At 36.1% G+C, this 26235-nt stretch overlaps 1 protein-coding gene across 1 annotated transcript; it reads right to left on the bottom strand.

Annotated features, from left to right (window-relative positions):
* Positions 1 to 2547: 2547 nt before the first annotated feature.
* Positions 2548 to 17118, bottom strand: LOC753898 (galactosylceramide sulfotransferase). Its single transcript, XM_001183680.4, has 4 exons — positions 16938 to 17118; positions 13328 to 13489; positions 7996 to 8624; positions 2548 to 4321 (listed from the first exon to the last, which is right to left on the bottom strand). Exons 2-4 carry the CDS (start codon positions 13477 to 13479, stop codon positions 3576 to 3578), a joined length of 1527 nt encoding a protein of 508 aa, XP_001183680.2. The 5' UTR covers positions 13480 to 13489; positions 16938 to 17118; the 3' UTR covers positions 2548 to 3575.
* Positions 17119 to 26235: the final 9117 nt, after the last annotated feature.

Below are 26235 nucleotides of genomic sequence, written 5' to 3'. Positions count from 1 at the left end.
GATTGGTCTCCTGGATCAGAACAGCGCTCTCTACACCTGCGTCTTTAGTAAAGCCTTTATAGCGACCCCATCGACGAGGCCTTTCATGTGACAAAAACGCTCACCACGATTGGTTTATGTCACTCTCATGCAGTGTGTTTCATTGAAAACAAATTTAACCCGAATTCTCCCATCAATTACTACAAATATGATTATGCAGTGATTTCGTCTTATTATTCTTGTCAAAGTTCAATATAACCTCTTACAGGTGTTACCAAATATGTTATGGTAATAATTATTGTCATGCAGGAAAGAGACGGAAAGGTTCGAAGTGCTTGATGTCCAAACTATGCTGCGCAAAGAAATGATGCACAATGATAATACATTTATATTTACAAAGCAAAGGACGAAAGAAAAAATACAGACGCAGAACAAAGATATCAATATTTCATTACGTTTCTTTGTTAATCTCTCAACATTTTCTGCAACCTAGAGTGATATATTACTACTGAGTCCATAATTATTGATATACCAAAAATAAATGTATGCAGAGTAAGGTTCAATGAATGGCTATTCATTGTGTTAGTGCATTGATACCTCTCCCGTGCGCAAATTATTGTTTACATGGTTGGATGTTTTGCGTGCGGCGTTGAAGCCGCCATGTAACCCTTGAGCATAAATAATTGTATACCTCTCTTTAGAAATCAAGCCATCTGATTGGTCGAAATTTGAGTCGTGATTTTAGCCATTCCCGTAAAGAAACGAACAATGCCGGAACGGTCAAAAGTTCATGAGTGAGATTTCCTAAAGAGTCCATTTTCCAGGAAAATAGTAAAATTTTGATGAGATCCCCATTGGTTTACGTGTTAAAAGTTACCTTGTGCGAGCGCGGATACCAAATAGTGCAGTGTGTGTGCGATTCCCAAATAATTGTAACATTCAGTCATCTTTCCAGCGAAGATTAACAGACAGTGTCTCAAATTTTCTGTGATGTTTTAACCAATCTTTGCTCAAGAAAAGGATAAGGTAATTAGAATTGTTGGTAAATTTTTGTCTGAATTCGGTATATAAAAGACATATCGACTGCTTTGATATTCGAGGCCTGGCTGTTTCTATACTGGCTCTCGGGGAGGTTGCATTGAGCCTATAAAAACAGACAGGCCTCTCATAGCAGTCGACATATCTATACTATAACCTTCATTATCCGTGAATCTCTATATTTCGTATCTTGAATTTCATTTCTCGCCAGAGCAAGACATCTATTCTTGTTCATTCTTTATAATGGAAACTTTTAATTTGTTACGATGTATCGAAAACAATGTAGTTATGCTTTTTTGAAGAGATGTTACTGGAGAAAGTTGAGTTTGATATTTTAAAAGAAACACACGGTACCAGCCTAAATACATAGCGAGAGAAATGTTCGTGGAACAGAAGACAGTTAGCGATATACATCTAGCTTAAATGATCGTTTTCTTTATTTTTAGATATTCTACCAAAATATACATATTTCAAATGGATTTCATGATTTTACTCTGTAATAGTACAGATACAATGCTATACAAGTTTAATATCAATCCAATTAACTGAATAAGCAATTAACTAGTAAGTAATACAGTAACTAAATATGTATTATATATAGGATTTCCCGGCCAAATTCGCGTGTTTGTCATTCGAATTCATTTACTTTGCATTTAAGTTAGCGCAGATCGGCTTTGCCATGCCAATTATCATTCAATTTTCCATTTTTTGTATTAGATTTAGGATTTTGGTCGAAGGGTTTCATATATCTGTCATTCAATTTAGAAACTGCTCAACTAGCATTCAAATTAATATTCACTTGTCGAAGCGTAATTTTTATCATTCAAATTAACAACTGTCATTCGTATTCGTAATATTTTTATTCAACTTAGGAAGAATTGCAACAAACTTGTACAGTTTTCGAATAATACAGTTAAAATGCATGATTTGCCATTGGGGTCTAAGCTGTTATTCCATTTATTAATTTTCAGGACAATGCGGATGGGTGTAGTCAGACATAAAGTAAAGAAGGGGCGAAATCAAGGGATATGGCATTTCTGCACGGACATGTTCATATACCCGGGAAAGGTGGGGGTACCCTCAATCGCCCCTTTTTACTACAGACTAGGAATTTTACAAAAGTAATTCACATCGTCTCTTATACCCAGCACACCCCTCTGTTTTTCTTAAAGAGTTTCATTGAGGCTGTTCACACTGCCATGAGATAGCGCGGTCTATCGTAGCACCCCTTTTTTTAAAATTTAAGTGCACAAAGTGCTAATTTGAATGCTACAAATGAATTAGAATGCTAAAAGTACACCGTCGCGTTGTCAAGAAATCGTGTTGCGCCAAATCGAATGACCAAATAGCGAAAGAAGCACATTGTTCATTCATTTGAATGAAACATACGTAGAGCCTAACGAAAATTCCATAGATTTGAAAACTAGAAAAGGAAATACAAACCCGAGATATACCTGACTGCACTAAACCCGTCGAATTTGAACGCAAGACAAATTAATTTGAATGACAAACTCGCGAATTTGGCCGGGAAATCCTATATTAAGTATATAACTACAGATAAAAAATATATGTCATTAAATAAACAAATACAATAATGAAATATAAAACGAATACATCAATGAAAAAAACATATGGGGATCTACATCTCGTATTTCAAGTCCAAGATAGTCACTATGTCGCAGCTTTTTGAATGAAACAGATTACGGGGGGGGGGGGGCCTTTCTTTGTAGCTTCATAAATCTAAAAATGCTAATGTTTATAAGTCTGAAGGTTTGTATTAATGGATTCCGAACATATCCCCAAATAGTTAACCAGAACAATTGTAATATACAATAACCATTGCTCCATTTTTGTCTTTGTTTTATGAACCCAATTTCATGTTGGGAAAAACAAGTGGGTTGACCAGAACATAGTTTATAAAATACATCCGTGTAACTGTATTGGACTAGTACATTAGAGAAAATAAATCAGAGGCGCGCCATGTGTTTATATTTCATGTAACAGTGGAGTTGGCGGGTATTTTAGTTTGGGTAGTTTTTAGCGTGATATTTATCAGAATCGTCCAGGCAAAAACAAAATGAACAAAGCATCTGTCCATTGAATTGATGCATCTTACAACGTAGGGTCATCACAGGGTATACTTGCAATGTATTAGGCATTTGACTTTTCAGGTCCTCGATCATTAAGATGTCAAAAGTTTGAATGTTCATACAAAATGATATTGCACATTCTTCACAGATCGGATCGTAGTTAGATCGTATAACGTGCGGTAGGTAGTTAAGTGAGAGTTATATAAAGAGAAGAAAAACAGCGTGATCAAAATGTCGTCGTACAATATGTAAAATGAATGATACAGTTCAAATTTATTTTGAACTATATATGATCAGTACTAATAATTAATGAATATTCAGGTCGTGAGTACGCTTTTTAATTGATCAAACAATGATTGCCTCCTAAACACCCTCTTGTATGACATTCATAAATTCGGTTGCATCAACTTAACATGAGTTCAGGTAATCGTTTCCAACAACTAACCGGAAATTAATAAATTACTGTAGTTATAAATGTCTCAAATTAGTTCCCGTTTGCTTCTTTTTCATTGTTTCTAGATACTGAATTGCTGGCCGAATCATTCTAATGCACTGAACGTCATCCTTCATACTGTCTTTTAAAACATAACGACTGACTGACGTCGACATACTCATTTCAGCTTGAGTCCCACTTAAGCATTTTTCTGCAAGTGCTTCGTTCATTTTCCCCAGTATTCTCACATCCCGGGCCATCCTTTCCCGCCCGTACGCATTCACCTTCATCCATAGTGTCCGATTGAAATGTTCATAGAGGAGCGCGTCACCGTGGTTCCACTTGTAAAGTTGGGTGAAGGTCCTCTCTGACATTTCGTTTACTTTTGACTTTATCCTCGCATTGGCCGAGAAATAGGTCACATCACTAAAATCCCAGCACATCAAATCTTTTAACAGCACCAACGATTCCAAAAGATACTCTGCTACCAGGACCAAGTCAAACTCTTCCTCCAAACTCGCAATTTTATGTTGTATAGCGTTCTCATTGCTGAATTCAGATTTTGCCATACCAAGGTCATAGAGAGTTGGGTTGAGGGCGCTGTGTGCAGGAGTAGAACCTTGTCTAGGGTAGTAGCTCAGAGGATTGTCCGCAAACCCTGATAGGTTAACCTTGAATATGCCTCCAAAGCCATAGTAGACGTACATACTTTCAAACTGTGTTGACGGATGACGAAAGATGGTCACGTATGCTGCGTTGGCATACATGATCTTTGCCATTTCTGGAATGAAAAAAAGAAAGTCAAGCATAGAATGAATTATGATACAGTTTAAACTCGATCGTTTAATAGCCACGTTAACCACATCTGCTTACATACGGTCCCTACACTAGTTATTTCCCAAGGCCAGGTCCGCATTATGAAGGTTCCCACATTCAATTCAATTCAATTCGTTTTATTTAACCATTTAAAATAAAAGATCAATATACAAATCATGCATGTATGAAAATTATTAATACAGTAAAATGGTTCGGGTGCCCCTAAAAGCGAAGGCTTGATTAATGGGGTGCCCTATACATAAAGAAATATACATACAATAAACATGAGATACAAAACAAACTTAAATAAAAATAAAAAATAAAAAAAAACATTAAACACTAAACATACAGGCAAAGGGAAATAGGAAAGAGTGAAGTAAGAAAACGTAGGGAGGAGGAAATTACATGTTTATTTGACAAATGTAAGTATTATTGAACGTTTGAGTTTGGTTTTAAAGGAAGTTACATTACTGCTGGAAGTTACGTCAGAAGTTCATTTTGTTTTCTTTTTATTTTATAATTTGGCATCCAATTGCGTCAAAGTCAAATCGAGTATGTCATTGCAAGCTTCCAACGATATATATGCTTGCTTAAATCAATTTCGTCAAAGCGTCATTCAAATTCGTTACTCGATTGTTAAAGGGATACGCCTTTTCTCTTTATTTTATCAAGAATTTGGATTTTGTGTATTTTGTATACTACTTTTCTTGAACCGATCAGTTATATGAATATTTATTTTCATCACCATCAGAATCATGCAGAATTGTTATTTATCTCTTTTTTCACAATTTTGTGTTGCTATGCATTGATTTTTCAGCTGTGATCATGTTGATAATAGGAGCCAAATGCAACAGTTGATTCGTTTTATCAATGACATATAATGTGGGTACAATGTAACAATGTCGCTAAATCCAAACAGAGTTGACAAAAGCCTTAAAGGAAACCGAGCCCCCCCAAAATAACTTTACTTATTCTGAGAGGTTTATTATATTATTGCCCATTAATCTATAAGATTTCCCACCAAATTGTATGAGAGAGGCAAAGACTCAAAGAGCAAGAATAATGTAAACTTTTTCAGCACGACATGGGCATCGCTATTTCCTTGATTACGTGACGTACTATGCGAAGTCGTTTAGTAAGTTAATGTATTAAAATTTATGGGTGTTCCCAGACGTGTGTGATGATGAAGAATTTCATTCACCTGCTATTATCCTTTGTACGGCAATTGTCAGAACGCAAATTGCATATATAAGTTGGTGCTCTACTAGGGTAAAGGTTTCTCATAAATGAAATAAATTTGTCAACTGCTATATTGTGTCATTTATAAATGAATTTAGTTACAATAATTTTCCCCTGTTATTTATTTTTCACCAAATATAATTTCTATCTTCTTAGTTATGATTTTTCCTCGTTGAAAAGTAAAGGTTTCGTTATTGATATAAAAATTATTTCCAACTAAAGCTTGGTGCATGATACATGTGTAACTTCAACTGGTACGTCATATTTTTAAGAAAATGGCTGCGCCCATGTCATGCTAAAAGGCATCACATCATGCCAGGAATATCTTCATTTATATATCTCTTGCACATTTTCGTAAGGAATATTATACATCAAAGGGCAGGAATTCATCTAATTTTTCAGAATACCCACACTTATTATTTGGGGCTAGGTTTCCTTTAATTCCGTTTCGTTGACGATCAGTCATGCAGCAAGTCTTTCGGCTTCTTTGTGCATGGCTGACCGTCAACGAAACGGAGTTAAGTTTTTGTCAACTCTGTCTGTTGCTACGACAGGCAGCCAGTAAAAACAAATTCGTTCAATCAAATTATGGAAATGCAAGCATTACTTTAAACAAACAAAAGGTTGTTATTATTTATTTTATATTATTATATTCCTGGCTCACTTTTAATGATTGAGGTGTCATATCACAGGGCAGAAAATGAAATTTCTAGAAATGTGATTTTCTCTCTGAAATTCAGATATAGCCTGCCAAATTAATTTTTGGTTTCCTCTCTTCAAATTGTTTTTAATTACTCATGCGTGACATGTGTCATTTATTAATTCTTACTGTGATTAAGTTATGATAAAACATCGATAAATCTCGGTTTCGTTGTTTCTGGAACGCACTGTATATACATATATATCCCGTGTAAGTAAAACAAAAAGTTTACACCTACGCAATTGCTAATTATTTTAAAAATCATCTATGAACAGTGAATTATTATGCATCTTATGAAAGTGTTTTATCCCAAATCATTTTGTTTCATTTTTGTGTGGTATGTGTTCACGCTTGAATGAACAGGAGGCATCATGTGCGAGAGTGCAAAAATTGACTGGCGCCAAAATGAAGTATGTACACTGTCGCTCATATAGGTGGAATATTTTTGTTTTACCCCAATTTATGGAATTATTTTAAAAATAATTAAAAATAATAGGTCTAGATAAAAGTATACATTCTCAGATTTTATTGAATAATAATTTGCAAATGTGTGTTTTGCGTGACTGCTAAAGCATTTGTATGCTTCTATGCTTATCAAATAGGGGACCTACGCCCTAAAGTCATAAATGACAGTAATGAGGATTAATGCCCCACAAAAGGGCAATACTGTAGCACATCGACTCGGTTTGATCCTGGGGCCTCACAGTAACGAGGCCATTGCTTTGTCACTGAACCAGCGGGGGGCTAGGGTAGGGGCAGTTTCCATAAATAAAAAAAACAACACAGAAAATGCAATACATTTTCAATAATTTATTGCATTTTGCCCCGGTTCCCAACATAAAAAAATCCTCTGTGTGCCCATGCCTTGAGCCATAATCCATGGCATTAATCCTCATTACTTTCATTTATGACTTAAGGGCGTAGGTCCCCTAGTTGATAAGCATAGTAGCATACACTTGCTTCAGCAGTCACGCAAAACACACATTGTCAAATTATTATTCAATACAATCTGAGACTGTATACTATTATCTAGATCTATTATTTTTAAAATAATTCCATAAATTGGGGTAAACCAAAAATATTCCAAATTTCCAGCGACAGTGTATGTATGACTATCATTTTGTCATCACCAAAATGTATCGATTTTTTGTATCAAATTTCTGTTTCGTGTAAACTTTGCCTGAGCTTATATTTTACACTGTAGCGAACCAAAATCCATGTTGGATGACATTCGGCAATTTTAATTGAATACAATAAGGAGAAGAACAACAACAAGAAGGAGGGGAGTAAGTAGTAGTAATACAAATAACAGTTGTAGTAAATAGTAGTGGTAGAAAAATAATAATAGTAATAGTGTTATTAGGCCAAGTAAAACAAATATACATGTTTAGCGTCCCCGCCCGCTCCCTTTTTGGAGGGAAGCCTCCTATTTTTTTTAAATTTGTATTTTCTATAATGAATTAAAAGATGAAAAACAGGCTGCTTAAGTGATCTATTTCTGATTTTAAAATAAAATACCGGCGGCCATCTTGAAAAATAGGCCGACTTTCCGGGAAAATGTACCGAGCGTCCATTTTGAGCGGCCATTTTGAAAAAAAGGGGAAAAAAGGGGCCTCCTCCTTCTTATTTTTTAAAGAAACAGGACGCTAAACATTTTATTTTTTTGGCCTTACAAGGGTTGTTGTAAACATTTTGCTCACCGGGGCGGTTATATCTTGCATGATTGGCGAGCATGTTGTATTTCCCTGTCGGGGACTTGATTGGAAACGTCCTTCGAAACAATGCGGGCACTCCAAAGTATACGCCTGATTGGGGGAGGGCAAATGTTAACCCGTTAGCGTCACCATAACGATACACAATGTTCTGTATGGTTGAGCTTCCAGTTTTGTGCGTTTTAAGAAACAACAAGTTCTTTCGCGGAGTGCACGTCGTGACGTCATTACGCGCAGGTCCACTCGATTTGCGCACAGACGCACTCACGGTGTCTGTACTCGTGTTTCCATTAAGCCGCGCATTCTCCATGTGCGGATTGGCAGTTTCTTCGATGCCGTCATATTGAGGGCGCAGTTTTGTATCGTACAGGATGTCGGAATCGGTTCTTGCGGGGGAGGGATTTCCTTGTATTTCAGTACCGGAAGTGACTGTGAGTGATGCTTCCCTGAACGCATTCTTGGCCAATGCATTCTCGTTATTGTCTTCAACTCTCCTTGTTCCTGTTTGGTAAGTTTTGCGGTCTTCTGGAATAGCTACGGTCTTCCCATGTTCAACTGTTTGGTGCGCCCTCTCTGTTTTGTCGGCAGCTAATCGAATATTTACTGGCTCGATCCGTCTAAAAGCACAATGAAAACAGGAATAAAAACAGCAATAAATAATAATAATATTATTGATGATGGGGATGATGTTGAATATACTAATGGAAATAATTACTATAATGCTACTAGGCCTACTACTACTACTACTACTACTACTACTGCTACTTCTACTACTTCTCGTACTACTACTACTACTACTGCTACTATATTTATTAAGACTAATGCAACTACTGTTTTGACTACTACTTATACAAATTATCATTATCTTTATCATAAAAAATACCAAAAAAATATCAAAATTAATAATAATAATAATAATGATAATAATAATAATAATAATAATAATGGTAATAATATTAATAATAATAAAAATTAGAACTTAAATCGTATTAGAACAATATGAATGCATTGACGCCCTTGTTTATACAGACGAAAGGGCGTCTCTGAGATCTTTAAGAGGAACTGATTAGAAGTCTGTAGCATTTATGAAGGTGGAGATAGTTAAAGGGAGTGGGTAGTCAGTTTCCATGTGCAGAAGGCCGTAATTCGCTGACACCAGACTTGGTGGAAATACCATTAATGGGAGTACAAATATGCGCACCGCAAACCCGTTGGCCAGTCAAGAATTACCTCCTAGACTCTCGGAGCATGCTCGGAGATTCTTCGGGCGAATGAAAAGCAAAGTATTACTTAAGGTTTAATGGTCATAACACTCAAGGCTATAACCCTGGTGATTGACAACACCTGTTATTGGGTAAACACCCGAACGGTGTCGAATTCCCCATGAGAGCTGTGACTTTCTATGTGAAAGTCCGCAAAAACGGCCCGAAAGAGGCAAAATGACGTCTAGAAATGCCGTCGAAGTTTGAAATGAATAGGGATAAATGAAGGGACCTGGGGGTGTTTCACAAAGATTCTAAGTCGAACTTAACTCTAAGTTGAGCTTACAAGTTATGGAGAGCCATTTGTAGCCTTAAAATAAAATATATTCAAAAGCGAAAAATCAAGTGTTTTAAACTTTCCATAAATTCCACATCAAGAACATGAAATCTCCCATGATAATAGAAAATACGAATGATTTGAATCAACATTTTATGCCTTTTAAAATAACTTTTACAACATATTTTCAAGGAAACTAATGGCTTTCCATAACTTTTGAGTCCAACTTAGAGATAAGTTCGACTTAGGATCTTTGTGAAACACCTCCCTGGAATGGGGTCACAAGCACTGCGTGCAAACCGAATAGGATTTAGGTGGCGTCACGACGCATGCTGTGGCCCAAATGGCATTCCATACTAATATATTAATGCAGGGTATAAAACGGAGTCTACCCCCCCCCCCCCCGCCCTCCCCCTTGATGAAAATCTGGCTTCGCAATGCCCTGCGTTTAGCCATCACAAATATGCTTGTAAAATTTGAAGAACAAAAAAATAAAGTGGGCAAAAAGCGTTCTGAAAATTACGTCATAGCCACGTGTTCTTGTACGGAAACCCAGTATTAGAACAGCCAAGACGCGTTTCTTTTTTGCTTTAGACGGCATTTTGGAGGTAATTCATGGCATCCATGCTAAAGCTTTTGCAACCAAACAAAAAATCACTTAGCGGTGGATGCCACGCGCATTACTAACTAAAAAATGTGATTTTTTGCTCAAAATTTAAAAGAATGTACAAAATCATCATTTTTTTTAAACCGAGTATGTATTGACAATCAGCCGTAGACAAAAGACTTCATGCATGACTGATTGTCAACGAAACAGAGTTAAGTCTTTGGTCAATTCTACTTGTTGGAATTGTGGAATTAAAGCATCAATATAATCAAACGAACTTTATTATTCCTTGCTCATTTTTCCTGATTGAGGTGTCATATGAAAGGGCAGTAACTGAACTTTCTAGAAATGTGATTTTCTCTTTGAAATTCAGATACCGCCCGCCAAATGACTTGTTGGTTCCCTCTCTTCAAATTGATTTGAATCACTCATGCGTGGAATATGCATCATATGAGTTGCATTAAATGAAAGAAGAGGATCTAAGCTTTACAAATACGTGTCTTTTATTGTTATAATTGTGATTAAGTTATGATAAAGCATCGATAACTCTCTGTTTCGTTTTTTCTGGGACGCACCGTATACGGTATATGGCCATTCTATTAAAACAGGTATCAGCAATATTAGTCTATGGGCCAATAATACGGCCTAGTATCAATTATGACTATGAAATGGAGAAAAGACGTAAGAGATTGTAGTTTCTTTTAATAGTAAGTTCGCTGGAGTAGCATAGACATTTATGCTGCAGATACTGTCAAAACTGTAGAGGTCGAACAGAGGAAAAGAGACAAACAAAGTAATTGCTCGGAATTATTATGTTTATCATGATACTTAGCATGTTTTCGTAATCCCCATTTTACTTAACCTTATACTACACGTCTAAACGTCAACTCAAGAAGAATATAGATAGTTATCTATAGACTAAGTGGCAAATTTGATTGTACACAAAGTGAGAACAAAAAATAATTAAAAGAGAACAGCCAGTAGCAAATCAATGATTCTCGATCAAAACTATGTGCCCAATTGCTGGAAGTCAGCTGTTGTTATCCCAGCAGCCAAGTCACCCCAAGCTTCCCAGCCAAACACAAAGGGTAAAAGTACAAAATTAGTGTTCAAAAGGGGAGGGAGGGGGATAAGAGCACATTTTTTTCTTGTCCCGAAAATTGGAAAATTATGCTGACCGATATTTCTTTCAATTGGGGAGGGGAGGGGGGGGGGGGGTAAGGTCATTTCTTTTTTCCTTTAGCAATTTTTTTATTTTTCAAAATAATTGTTAACATTTGGTAACAAGTGAGGTGGGGTTATCCTCCGATACCCCACATTACAAATATTTGAGGGGGGGGGGGGGTAACCACAACCCCCCCCCCCGTATGCTTACGGCCACCCAACAAACTAATTATTAATAATCATTGATAGAAATTTCCCATCTTAAAGTTAACATGTCTTGCATTCCTGCCAGTGCCAGAAGCCAAATTAGAGAGCACAGTAGCATCAGAATTACAAAACAATCTTGCATAAAGCATTATGATTATTTTTGTATCGGCCTATCGATGAAAATTCATACCTCAAAAAGACGATTAATCTTCACCACTTCGTATTGTAAATTTGAAAAACATACACTACCCAAATCCGGTTAAATTAGGTACGAATTGGTTATTTTGGACGCTACGATTTCTGGTTTCCATTCCCCATTGTAAGTGGTATGAACGATCTTTTCGACCCCCGAAACCCAAGTATAGACATCACAATTACAGCTTTTAGATGGATATCGTACTATTTATGGTCAATTTTGGTTTCCGGCGAGTCGAAATTAAAACATTTGGAAAATGCATCGTTGTTCTTTTAAAACACACTCCAACCTCCCAACAAAAATCTGAATTTACTATTGACGATAACAAGGTATTTTGGAACATTTCTGAAGTGACTTGACCCCATATTTAGATGTAATGCCTGCTCATCCTTTGACCCACTCTTGTGTAACCTCACAAAATATATTTTAAACCCGACTTAATTTGCCTGTTATTGCCTCAATCATATTGGTTATGAATTTTGATACGAATTTTGTTACATACTGTATATCATACTTTGTGAGAATGTCAAACCACATTTGTATGTATTATTGCCAATGTAAATTGTTCATAATTCAGCCATCTGGCTGCGAAGTGCAATTAATAAAACCTTTTCAATCAATCAATCAATCAAATATTCCATGATTACACAATCATTACAAATGGGGCATCATTGTAAATATACTAACAAGAGAAAGGCCAACGTTAAAACTTTAATACAAGACCCTTTCTGAGGGGTTTGTTTTGTATAATCAATAATCCCGTTTGTAACATGTAATACCATCAAATCACCGAAACAATCCTGAGCGAACTGATAGTTAAAGGTAATACAGAGTTTTGGGAAATTTTGAAAATTGGGTGGACAGTAAATCTTTACAATTTTGATATATTTGGATGCCCCTGTGGATGTATTATAAGCACTAAAAAATTAACCCCTAAAACACTTCTGTTTTTGAGAAAAATTGAATATAAAAAATTACCGGTGCTCCCGGTAAATTTTGATGAATTTCAAATAGCGCCTACGGCCGTATGGTAGCTGCGACCATGAAAATCTCAGAATATGTAGTTGTGATATATAATTTCCAAACGGGAATAGCTAAACGGTCGATTTTAGTCAAGAAACATTGTTTCATAGCTAAATTGATATCTTGACCTTGAGAGGGAGCTATACAACATAAAGAGTTTATTATTTATAATTTCATAACTTTAGACCCGATTTCAACCGGGACAACGATCAATGAATATTGTAGGAACGCATATGCTTCCAATATGTTGATTTGAACCAAATTCATGACCCTATACCAAAACTTTGTAATACCTTTAAGAGTTGTGCTTGCCAAAGATGAAAAAAGCAGTATTAACACTAATGTGGCAAATACGATCCACTTATTAATTAATTGTTCATTTCATAATGACGCTTCGTAGGTGGTCTACAGGCACATACTCTAATCTGACAGAACCTAGCTCCGACAGTCCTTAGCTGTGTCCGGAGCAGCTAAAGTATATTGCCTATGCAGTATACCGTCAACATAGTCTCACTGTGCAGACACTGTACAAAGAACGGGTTTGATCCCGTAAAATACGTTCCCATAGGATGGGCACTACTTACACGACATGCGTTGCTCTCCTGACGCCATCATACTCTATCTGATCCCCATTTATAAGAGCGAAACCTGTAGGACCTTTTACGACAAAAATCAGCAGTACCAGCGCCAGCGTTCCTAAGATAAGAAGACTCACGAATCTCCTGATTGCATGCATGGTAACACCCCTGAGGAAATCAGAAAAAAAATATACCTAATAATAATTACAATTGTTGTGATGATGATGATAGTAATGATAATTTTAAAAAATAACAAAAACACCAATGATAATTAACAAAAAAACTAAAATAATTGGTAGAAGTAATACAAATGACAACAATGATAATAATAATAATAAGGGTAATAATAAACTAGGCTTCTATAGCGCGTTTCATCTTTGTGAAAATATTCATACGCTTTAAAATGATAAAACAACACAAATTACATATAACCACTACTTCATGAACTAAGGAAATATTTGTGTATTTTATATTTATTAACATTTATTTTCTTCTCAACAGTACAGTATGAAACACAATGTATACATACATCGTATACGTAACAATGATTTCAACATAGAGTATACAGTAAAAAATTCAGATACGGAAGGAGACGAAAACCCCAAAAGCATAGCTTGAGTTGGGAACGCCCATAATAAGTTAACACAGTTACTGAGAGAACATTATATATTTTATTAAGAAAATTACATATTGTATAACAGAACATTGATAGGAAATAAAAAATAGTAAATGGAAGAAAAAAATTGGGAAGAGAATTAAGTATAGGAAGGCATGTTCAATTGAGTTAACTCAATTGGGCTGTGCATGTGTCTGCGATTAAGTCATTAAAATAACAAAGTACTAAAATTCTAAAATAGACAGCGGGTACATATCACCAAAAAAAAGCATAATTAACCAACAAACAGCAGCTTCATCCGACAGCATTGTCACGGGGAATATACAGATGGTACCTAGCAACAACTGAGGCGTGTACGTTAGTGATACAAATAATCAAAATAAATAAATAATCGGCCATACAACATTTTATTGAATCCCACAAAAGGTCATTTTCACACATAAATACAAGAGAGGGTATTAATATCGAGCAATTAAATACATTTTTGCCTTACTGGAAAAAGTCTGCAAGGAGAGCGACTTCTGTAGGATAAATGGTAAGGTGTTCCAACATTTTGGATCAGAGAATCGAATATCAAATTGAAATATTCGAGTTCTATGTTTAGGGAGATGAATGTTGGCAGCGCTTCTCGTATTATACGTATGGGTTTCCGAGTTGCATTGAAAATTAATGAGATCACTAAATTTTGATGGGAAGATGTTGTTCATGCTTTTATACATGTAAATACCCTGTTGATGCAAGTTGGTATCACTGAATCTCAAGAAAATAATTTGCTTAAAGACGGGACCAGTATGGGAGCGATAGTGCATTCCGGATATTATACGAATAATTTTCTTTTGCAATAATGTAAGCTTTTGAATGTTGTACTTGCAGGAATTCCCCCAAACAAGATTACAGTAAGAAAAAATATGGAAGTAAAGAGCACAATATAACATACGTAGAAAGTGATTGGGCAAGAGATGTTTGAGTCTGGATATAATGCCAATGTTTTTGGTCACCTTACTTTCAACTTCGTGGATATGGTATTTCCAAGACAACGAACTATCTAAATTAACGCCAAGAAATGTGATCTTATCCACCCTTGGCAATATGACATCAAGAACAATATTGAAGTCATTTAAATCTGCATTCTTTCCATTGTGAAAAATTATATAATTACATTTCTTTACATTTACAGATAATTTATTAGATTTGAACCATTCACATATATATGCAAGACCTGCCTTTACTGTATCCATAAGAGACTTCAAGTTTAAATCTCTGTGAAATATGTTTGCGTCGTCTGCATACAGTATAAAAGACAATTCATTAGCAGATTTATAGATATCATTCACATATAATATAAATAACAGTAGCCCAAGCAGGCTAACCTGTGGAATTCCACATGTTACTGTTCTAAACTCCAAAATAGAAGATTGATACATAGTACATTGTAATCGATTGTTAAGATAGCTGGTGAACCATTTATGAGCTACACCACGTATTCCATAACGATATAGTTTAGATAGTAAAATATTGTGATTAATTGTGTCAAAGGCCTTTAATTGACAGATCTATAAAAACTCCAATTGCAAATTGTAAATGATTTTACTTGAATGATATGCATCCTGTCTAAAGATACGATTTAGTATAATGCTGGATGACAATTATGGCAATTACAGACACAAAATATTGAAATACTCCATGCACTCTGAGGAAAGACAGCTAGAGAGTTCGTGACAGAATTTTCAAGAAAGAAGAAGGAAAAAAAGAAGGAAAAAGGGAGGACCCAGACTGTACTGTGTGTACACAGGCGAGAGAGAGAGGAATACAAAAAACACACACAACTATGCTAGAGTAGGTGAAGGTACCTCTCCGTAAATAAAAAGAATAAAAGCAACAATATCCTCGCCGTATACGCGTACATTAAAAGAAAAAATAAATAAATAAGGAACTGCAATACTTCTCAAGACTAGTCAATTTACAGATATAGTATGTAGTCATTGCTCATTGACAAGAAGACAATATTGTGAGATGTACAATTTGGTACACAGAGACATGAAAAATATGCAATGATATCTACAAATCATATGAACTGTAATGAAAGAATACATTATTAGTCGTTCATTATCATTACAAAAGTAGAATATGCAATATCGTTTGTGAGACCATTATATCTCCTGAATTTTACATGGAAATTACTCTAAACTATAAACGATATGAAACATATACAGGCTGGTTCATGAAATCTTTCAAGTCCCCCCCTTTTTTTCTTCTTTTTTCTTCTTCTTCTCTTTTTTTTTTAACTTTGTAAATAGTGTAAATAGTTCATTACAAAACTTTAGGAATTTGATTTGTCATATATTATATATTTGAAAGGTGTTGTAACGATTCAAACTCTATTTGCTTATGTTTCATCACCTTTGTGTGTTCATTCTTCAAACTGTATATAAGTTGCAACTTGTCTTTGATAAAACAATGTTATATTCTTTTTCTACACTTATTCATCCATGATCCATGTAAAATTGAAAATGATTTGTTATATTATATTAATTTTTCATGTGATGTTAACTTCAATGAATTGTGAAATTGTGAACATGCATGAATAAATAAATAAATGAAAACACAAATATTCATCAAAATAAGAACAAGATCAATCATAATCAATCATTATCAAGATCAATTACAGGAAATATATCGTACTGCCTTAACATCTGAAATGCGCTTACCTCTTCGACCTGTTCTTCTTATCAACAAATGTAATTATATTTATTCTTTATTTTTCTTTGCATAATCTAGAAATTATTGCTGTTTGCTGCTTCGAGATCACGGATGTTTCAGAAACATGTAAACGCGACGATGTATAGTTTAATGTTTAATGTTCTTGGAAATGTATTGATACCAGGTTGGTGTATACTAATATCAAGCAATAGTCACAGTATTGTAAGTTTTCGGGAAACTAAAACAGTATTTAAGCTTGAATTCGCAAACAAGAAGAAATAAATAGAAGGTTCGACTTACCCTTTTTAATCAAAAGAAAAACCCCTCTCTCAAACAGGGAGAGACCAGACAAGAAATGGAAATGTCGTGGAAGAAATAGAACATAACATTGCACTCATATCGCTCCAGTGACCAGTCATCACTACAGTGAGTTTAACGTTAAGTATACGCTCCGACAATACAACACTGCGCCCCGCACTACGCACGCAATTAATGAACACGTACCGTGCTTTTTCCGATTGCCTTCTAGTGTTCCTGGTTAGACGTCAAATATCGATATTTACTTTACATTGTTTGCTATCGGGTTAGATAATACATGTACGCTATTTATCGACCGGTCTAAGACGACTCAAGAAGCTGCTATCTAGTGTGGTTAGTGTATACTGATATGCAAACTGCGTTACCTTCCTGTGTATTAATTGTTCATATGAACCTCAAAATCGACGATTCAACCCCAAATTTCTACTGACCAATACACAAAACGCAACATCGTTTGGAACGAGGCCGAATTATCAACCTTACCGTATTATGTTTTGTTCGGACCATGTCAATGATTTTTGAATGATCATGCCAATTCCCTCACTTATTCTAAAAGGGTAATACAAATTATATTTCCCTTCACACTCCAAATATATACCTCCATATTTATATTTATTGTTTGTTTGTCTTTTAGATTTGTCGTGAAATCTCCATTTCGGTTGAATAATGCAGCTGTCCATTTATTGCCGAAACCAAGAGTTACAACTATCATTCGCTCATGAGTTTTCCAGATGTAACGCTCTGAAGTGTTCACATTTCTGTTATGTTTCCATATTATTAGAATGATTCCTTCGGAGGATAGAACCCTCTGTCTTGATACCGAAGTAAACCCCAATAAATAAAGGAACTATTTGCTCACTGGACCTCCTGTTGTGAATGCAGTTTAATGAAGTGACATTAATGTTACATGTTTTCCAGCCTTGTCACCATACTTTCCCTTCCTCTGACTTCTTCCCCGCTCCTCTGATTTTCTCATCTCTCTACCTCTCTTACTTTCACCATGAACCTAATAGAACATGCTTTCACTAATCTGTTCTCCTTTTTGCTCTTTCTTTTCCATCAATTTCTCCCTCTATCTCTCTCCATGTTTTCCACTTCGTTTCTCTCTCCGTCTATTCTCTCTCTTTCAATTTATTAGCTTTATTAATATGCATGGTAAAATTGTAATCGTGTACGCCACGTTAATCACGGTGGGGATAAAGGCAAACAATATTCTTGTTTTTATAAAAACAATGACAACAACGTAATTAGCATAGTGTTTTTGTTATCATCGGATTTACAAAAGCGCTTAATATTTACCACGCCACTTATGTATCATGTCAATGATTCATTTTATGGACCTTTCAAATGCCTGATGAGAGTTTACTTAAAGGTCGCTTAGCATTTTCAGATTTGTACTTTTTGAAGTATCTCCAAACCAAACCACATAGAAAAGGAGCATGTGGTGTGTGGGACGTTTTAAATAAAGGTTTAGAAAATAAAGTGAAACTAGGACTAAGACACTAACTACATCAGGAAGTACGGTAGTCCATCCAGAGAGAAGGTTAACAAAGTTTTTTTCGCTGAGATTGAGAGAAGAATAATGAAGGGAGAGAAAAGAGAGAGGGAGAGAGAGGGTAGGGATACTGTACACATAACTTATGATAAACGTAAAAGAGAGGAGCATTTGCGAGAGAGATAGGTAGATATATAGATAAAGAGAGAGAGAGAGAGAGAGATACGAAAGAGAAAAGTAGTTTGAGTGTGCGTGTGTGAACATGTGTGTGGTTGTGTCTGCACGAAAGTTTTGAATAGAGAAGTATTTACTACAGACTACAGAGGGCGAACGAAAGAGAGAAATTGTTTTTTTATGTGTGTTTGTGTGTGTACAGCTATAATTAAGTCCGGCCCATTTTTTGGCTGGAGCAAATGTTGAATCACCGCAATATTCGAAGGAAAACAACACGTTAAAAAAGAATCGCTAACATGTCTGAAGCATCCTCAAAGTTGGAAAATGCAATTCACCATTTGGTATGTTGATATTCAGAGATAGGAGGCAGGGTTTTACAACCATGTGCAAAGCTCTATTAATCATGAACTATTTCAAGACGATGATGGTAAACAGTAATGACATTGTGTATCCTTCTTGAATACAATTCGATAAATGAATAGATACTAAATAAATAAATGCATTTATTGGGTAAGTAATTTCATTTAATCTCTTGAAAAAGAAGCGAAACATGAATGAATTAAATCGAATTAAATTTATTTCCACATTTGCGTTACAAATACAGAAACATAGTAATAGACTAAAGTAAAAGTTTAACAAGTAAACAAACATCGAATACATGCAAATTAATAAGATAAAAGGAAATGTTTTACAGGACTAGAAAAAAAAAATACTATGTAAATGTGGCGGTATCAAAGCAAGTTTGTGTAAAACATTTGTCGATGAGCCAGTACTGTTTAGAAGCCTTTTAAAAAGTCTAAAGACAACATAAATCACATCAAGCATAAAACAATATATCGATATTAATGAAAGAGAAGAATGTTATTGTGATGACATGTGACTTCTTTGCATACAATGCAAAAAGTGTGAGAGAGAGAGAGAGAGATAGAAATAGTGAGGGATAGAGAGGGAGAGAGAGAGAGAGATGGAAAGTGAGAGAGAGAGATAGAAATAGTGAGGGATAGAGAGAGAGAGAGAGAGAAAGAGGAAGAGAGAGGAAGAGAGAGGGATAGAATGTAGTTTCAACAGTGTTTCTATATTGATTTTGTTTTCTCTTTGCCTCTTAGAGGTGTTTATTCAATATTAAAACACTAATATCATTTTTCTAACAATTTAGCAAAACAAAGGAACATCAATAATACACTTTAATACATTTTATACTTTCAAATGTTCATTTATTTTTATTCTGTTAGTCATTTCTCTCTTGATGCCATTAATAAATTAAGTTCAAATCTCTATTATCATACCCGTACCCGAAAAATAATCATTTTATAAATAGACCAAAAAGCAATCGACGTTATCAAATCGATTTCGGTTGCGAATTCATTTTGAGTAAAAAATTTCTATTTTAAGATTGAAAGCATGTAAAACTGAGTCCTTTAAATATTTAAAGAAGGTTTCGTTTGCTTTTCATGAAATAAAAGCACGAAGAACATCTTCAGTCTCTTTGCATTTTACACAAATTTTGTCAGAAGACCCCACTTGAACAGGTTTTTAAGAACTGGCAGCATGTTACACTGTCGCTCATATAGGTGGAATATTTTTATTTTGCCCCAATTTATGGAATTATTTTAAAAATAATTTACTGAAATTCATGTCCAGCTTTTCCAGCGTATGACGTACTGCGTGCATTTGCCGCCATATTCAAAATCCAAAAATGGGCGGGGCAGTTGACAAATACAAAATCCGGTTAGTTTCAAGTTCAGAATTACGATCCGAGTCCAGGATGAAGGTTGATAGATCGTATAGATGTTCAAAACATCATTCACTATAATATTCAAAGTAAAAAGGTTTCCGAATTTCGAATAACGAGAGATTTTCAGCTCTCTGGAAAAGGTCGTGGCCATTTAGAGTGAAGTTGAACAGCGCCCTCTCGTGCTTCTACATTGGTTTATTACATTACATATCACGAGTCTTTACAAGTCGTAAAAGTATAACCCCGAATCAGGCGGTCATAATCAGTAAATCATGTGTAAAGATATAGTAATAGTAATAATAATGACATAGATGTGAAAGACTCGATGACAAATTAACTAACTCTGTTCTGATTGGGTGCATGCCCTACCAGGGGAGCTTGGGCGGCACCCCTCCCCCCCCCCGAGTGTCTTAATGTTGATTTTTACCCCTAATTTTGGTGTGAAGCGTATCTACTGCTGGAAGCTAGCTCGGCCTCCACCCAAACCCACCCCACCCCCCCCCCCCCCCCCCGCCCGTCGGCCTGGCCGCATTGCGTTTGCAAGGACAACTCAACTCACCGAACTGACCGAAGGCAGGGAAAAGAGAAATTGGATTGAGGGGCAATTTTGAACAGAAGCAACACCGTTGATCCGACTACTCAAACGTTGCATCCCGCGTCGATGTATTTTATATAGACATGATTAGAGGGGGTTCTGAAATTGCTCGGATTAGGTTTCCTGTCCCACTAAGGGAGCCTAACGTATCAACCCTCCGCCAAGTGTCTCACTAATTGCACTTTCACATATTTTGAAAAATCCATGGCTGGATTCTAACCAGACTTTCTAGGAATCATCCTCAGATAGGGCGGGCTCGAGTCAGTAGGCCTCAAAATGCCCATGTGGCAATGATTATACAAATTGTACTTTTTCATCAAAAATCTTTATTGGATGTAAACTTAATATTGGTCAATTATGCTATGGTCACATTACCCAAAAGTAGCCTGCTCGGCGGCCGAGCGGCGAGTTTTTAACCAATTCTGCCCGGCGGCTACCCGGGCACCGAGCGGCGGCCGCCCAGGCTCCGCTCGTTTTTAGGGCATCGCTCGGTCGCCGCTGAAGTTTTAGCGCGGAGTTAAAATTTGGGCGGCGCCTGCTCACTTTTCACTCGCCGCCCAAAATACGCTCGGTGCCTGGGCGGTCGCCGCCCGGGCACCGACCTAATTGCTGGGCGATGCCTTAATTCCAGCAGCGACCGAGCAGGCTACTAATCGGTCGGTCGCTGCTCTGATTTGTGACCATAGCTTTAGGGGTAAAACGGTGAATCCATAATGAACAACAACATCTAGCGACACCACTGTTTAATATATAGTTAAGATAATGCATGCTTATAAAACACCCTAAATGAATGTAATTATAATCGTTCTCAATGTCTTTCATAATTAATTGATATGTGCAAATGTTAGTTGATCTCTACGTATCCTTCTTTCTCATATTTGTTTCCCCTCTTTGTTGTCTACCATCACGTACTATCCCTCAAACACACACACTTACACGCGACCTCACATTGAAACAAACACACATACACACACACACACACACACTCTCTCTCTCTCTCTTTCTATTCCTCTTTCTGCTCACCAATAGCCTTATCATGTATTTCGTTCATGAGCTGCAGGAAGTGCTGGCAGTGATTTAAGGGGAGTAAAATGTTGAGTAAATATGAAATCTATTTTAATCTTTGGAGAACATTGAATTGAAAAGGGACGCTATTTCTTTGTCTTCGTTTGTTTGCCTTGTCATCGAATTCTATAGGGAGAAAAAATGCTTGTCACGGGGATGTTTCACTTGTTCGCATTCAGAAGTCCCATTTTGGGGAAAAGCCCCCAAGGCTCTTCTTTCTCCCTCTCTCTCCCTCATTTTTCTTCTTCTCTCTTTATATACATATAGGCCTATATCAATCCCTGTAAGTTTCTTCATCGCATATTCGTATTCTTTCATATCCTTCCCTTTTATGCTTCGTCTTTATCTTATCATTTGATTGAACTCTGAAATATAACCAACCCCCTTTGTATTAATCATGAAGAATTGTGTTGCCTTTATTCTTAAAATCTTTGTACCCAGTTTTACTAATAACATGTAAATATCTTCCCTTGATCAATTTGAATAAGCCAGTTCAGAAGTTTTCATCTGCAAATAGGTAGATAAAGGTCATTAAGGTTGTACATAACTGTATAAACAGATTTAGACAAATGCTGAATATGTATTCATGAAAGTTAAGTTTGTATTATTCATTTACGCACCGACGGTACATGCTGTGATGCGCACGTGAACATATGTATTTAAAGAGGGCAATCAAAAGTATATTTAAAAGCATCTCTGTGACTTCTGCAAGCATGATGTACAACGAGCAAAGACTTGTCCGTGTTAAAATATCAATATACGAATATTTGAGGTCGTTTCTATTATGTGCTACAAACTTGACTAAAGACAAATAAAAGAATCTTCGTAGGCTCTGCCCTCACATTCGGGAATTTAATAAGCAACATCTTAAAAAGTATTTCATCATTTTAAAATTGCGTTGCTTAGGTAATATAATTAATATTGAATTAATAAATGTTTAAAGATGAAGTTGGGTTCTGGTCATGCGATTTCATCGTGAAAGAAACGGTGTGGAATCGACCAGAAAAGGTTGATCATCTAGCATATAAGAATTTGTGTGTATTGCAAGGTTCTGGAATCATCAAAATCATAAGAAATTTGGCCAAGTCTTGGTAAAGTTACAAACACTGTGCACAGAAAGATGTATATGGGACTACACGAACACGTAGCGTAAAAATCCTACCCCCGAGTTTTACGATGTTACATGCAATATTTAGAATATGAAGGCATTTGAAGAGCCATGCTTTTTAGGGAACATGTCTTATCTGATGTTCTTCCACAATTGCATGATAAGAACGATAAAGTTCACAAATTATTTTTCACCTTTTCCTAGAACTCAACCTTCTCTTTAACTTTGTGTGAATTTTGTACACATTTGGGCTACTACTACAAAGTTATACCCGATACTTGTAAGACTCAGCATTTTTCAAATGTTATAAATAAATAGGATCAGTGCACAAAACGTGTATACCTGTCTTCTGATTATTTTTTTCTTTAGTATCTTCTATTCACTTGTCCAGCTACATACGCGTATTTTGTATGTCACTTTATTCCAACAAGGTGTTTGCTTGTGGTTGTACGTTAGCTTTAAAGATACGATACTAGTGAACTTAGATTTTCATAAAAATAGACAAAATACATCAGACGTAAATTAAACGTCAAAGTCACTAAAATGTGTAATCATGCAAATAACATACATAGCGAAATATTACTTCTACAAAAGTGGTTTGCAACGTGGAATAGTGATTTTTTCCGAAACAAGTCACATCGCAGTAAGTATATCCAGCGATATCTTCTTCTTCCTTTTTTTAATCGAAGTACAAATGATATCTATGGAAATTTTACGGTAAAATAAAACATAAAATGCTCATTATCACTCTTTGTTAGAAAATAATATTTACGGTGGGAAACAGTAAGTATTTGTTGCATCAAACGAATTTATCATACAGAGAGTATTTCATGTTCAATGTATTTAAACTTATTTTTCTATACAAAGTTGAGTTTACTACGTAATGTATTTTCACGGCCGCGTCATACCAAAAGACGTTAAAAGATGGGAGTTGTTGCTACCTTGTTTGGCGTTCAACATTAAGGGATAGAGCAAAGTCGATCTGGCGCTGCTCAGTGGCTGCCGGGCTCACGATCAATTGGGCAAAAAGAATTTCCGTTTCGGTTTAATAAAATTTGGAGTGGACTATTGGGCTATTATTATTATTATTATTATTATTATTACGGCAATGACTTTATTTTATTTTACTGTGTGCTCAACGTGATATATTTGTAAGTATTATATAGGCATATAGTATTATATAGGCATATAGTAAGTATATAGTAAGTATTATATAGGCATAGGCATTTGCACATGTCCTTTGCTTGCTCTCCAAAAAGAGCTCCTGATTGCTTGTTATTCTTATGTATTTGTACAATTTTATGTTACCATCTTTTTGTATTAGTAACCTGGAAACTACTAGACAAGTTGGAGTTCATGAAGTGTTGTTTTTATGTCATATTCTGATGTATCAGTTTTTGGATTTGGTTGTATCTCCAGTAGTTTGGTAGCCATGTATTCCTGTGTATTTCTATGTAAGTACCATTAGCTATTGTACATAGCCTGCTTTATTGAACTTGAATGTAGGGATTACAGATCAAAACACAATGAGGTCTATTCATCTTAGTGTCTTTGTTGCACTATGTTTAGGTGCCTCAGTGATTTACTTTGTGCAATGTAGTGAAGAATCTTTTGTACAGCCCATTCAATATGGTCCTCTCACCAGAAAGCACTTTCTCACTAGAAAGCACTTTCTAAAGAGAAGAATTTCCTACCATCCAAACTGTACAGCTTCCTTCCAACTAGAACTCCTGCATGCTGGAGATGTTCATCCCAATCCAGGGCCGGATAGGGAAGACGGTGATACACTCTCGTCATCAGTGAGACATCATACTGATCATCATTTTCAACATGCGACTAAGTATCCCCCAGCCGAACTCTTGCAATGGAGACATCCAAGGTTTCAGCTTCCCCAGGACGTCAATGATATCATTCAGTCACTTGGAATTCATCGAAGGAGAACGCGCAGAGGATCTCGGGGTGGCCAAAGAAAGAACAGTATCAGACGGAAGAGCCATGGTAATCCATCTTCGAACTTTCAACTTTGCTCTGTAAATGTACGGTCTGTCTGTAACAAGACTGCTCTGATACATGATTTCATATGCGATAGCAACGCGGACCTGATTGCCATGACAGAAACCTGGCTGACGGACAATGATGCAACGGTTCTGCATGAACTCATCCCTACTGGATATCGTTTTGTTCACCAACCACGGATGGGCCGTCGTGGTGGTGGAACCGGTCTCGCTTATAAAGAGACAATCAACGTCCATCAAGTTGCTGCGGGTGAAAAGGACTCCTTTGAGTTTGCAGAATATTCTATCTCATGTAAATCATTTCGCTTGCAACTAATTAATATCTATAGACCGCCCTATTCTGAATCACATCCAGTGACGGTTACATCTTTTGTATCAGAATTTAATGACTACATTCAATGTCATTTGTTGTCAAACACTCCTTTATTAATCATAGGAGATTTCAATATTCATGTGGATACTGCCAATGCAGATGCTAGACTCTTTGTAGATCTTCTCGAATCGCTCTGTTGTAAACAATTGGTTAATTTCTCTACACATGTACACGGTCACACCCTTGACCTCATGATATGTCGTCAGTCTGATGATATCGTATTTGGGTCACCATGGCCACATAGTTCTATATTATCTGATCACATTCCAGTCATGTGTTTTCTAAACTCTTCTAAACCTCCATTGCCTTCTAAACTGATATCATTTCGAAAGCTGTCTGCTATTGATGTGAATAGATTGAAGTTAGACATCGCTGAAAGCGAGCTCTGTATGCACACACCTAGTACCCTCACTGAACTAGCTTTGTTGTATGATACTACGCTTAGTGATATCTTAGAGAAACATGCCCCTGTTGTTACTAAACAGATAGTGTTACGTCCCCAAGTACCGTGGTATACTGACTGTGTCAGGACAGAAAAAAGGAAAAAGAGAAAGGCTGAAAAGCGCTGGTTGAAAACCAGGGCCGATAGTGATTGGGACAACTATAAGTCTGTTCGAAATGCAACATTGAAACTTTTGAACAAAGCTCGTGGAAAATATCACAGAGATCTGATCATGGAAAATAAGGATAATCAAAACAAGTTATTCAATGTTGTCAAGT

Source organism: Strongylocentrotus purpuratus, unplaced genomic scaffold (assembly GCF_000002235.5).
Source record: "Strongylocentrotus purpuratus isolate Spur 01 unplaced genomic scaffold, Spur_5.0 spur5_scaffold_1, whole genome shotgun sequence".
In the NCBI taxonomy this organism is placed as follows: Eukaryota; Metazoa; Echinodermata; class Echinoidea; order Camarodonta; family Strongylocentrotidae; genus Strongylocentrotus; species Strongylocentrotus purpuratus.
This window is presented reverse-complemented; position numbering and strand designations above follow the sequence as displayed.

Excerpts from the sequence above, each read along its gene's own strand:
- LOC753898 (XM_001183680.4), bottom strand. The coding sequence starts at position 13,479 with ATGCATGCAATCAGGAGATTCGTGAGTCTTCTTATCTTAGGAACGCTG. Across the intron at positions 8,625-13,327 it reads AGGAGAGCAACGCATGTCGT|ACGGATCGAGCCAGTAAATA; the intron begins GTAAGTAGTGCC and ends TTGTGCTTTTAG. Across the intron at positions 4,322-7,995 it reads TGCAAGATATAACCGCCCCG|AAATGGCAAAGATCATGTAT; the intron begins GTGAGCAAAATG and ends TTTTCATTCCAG.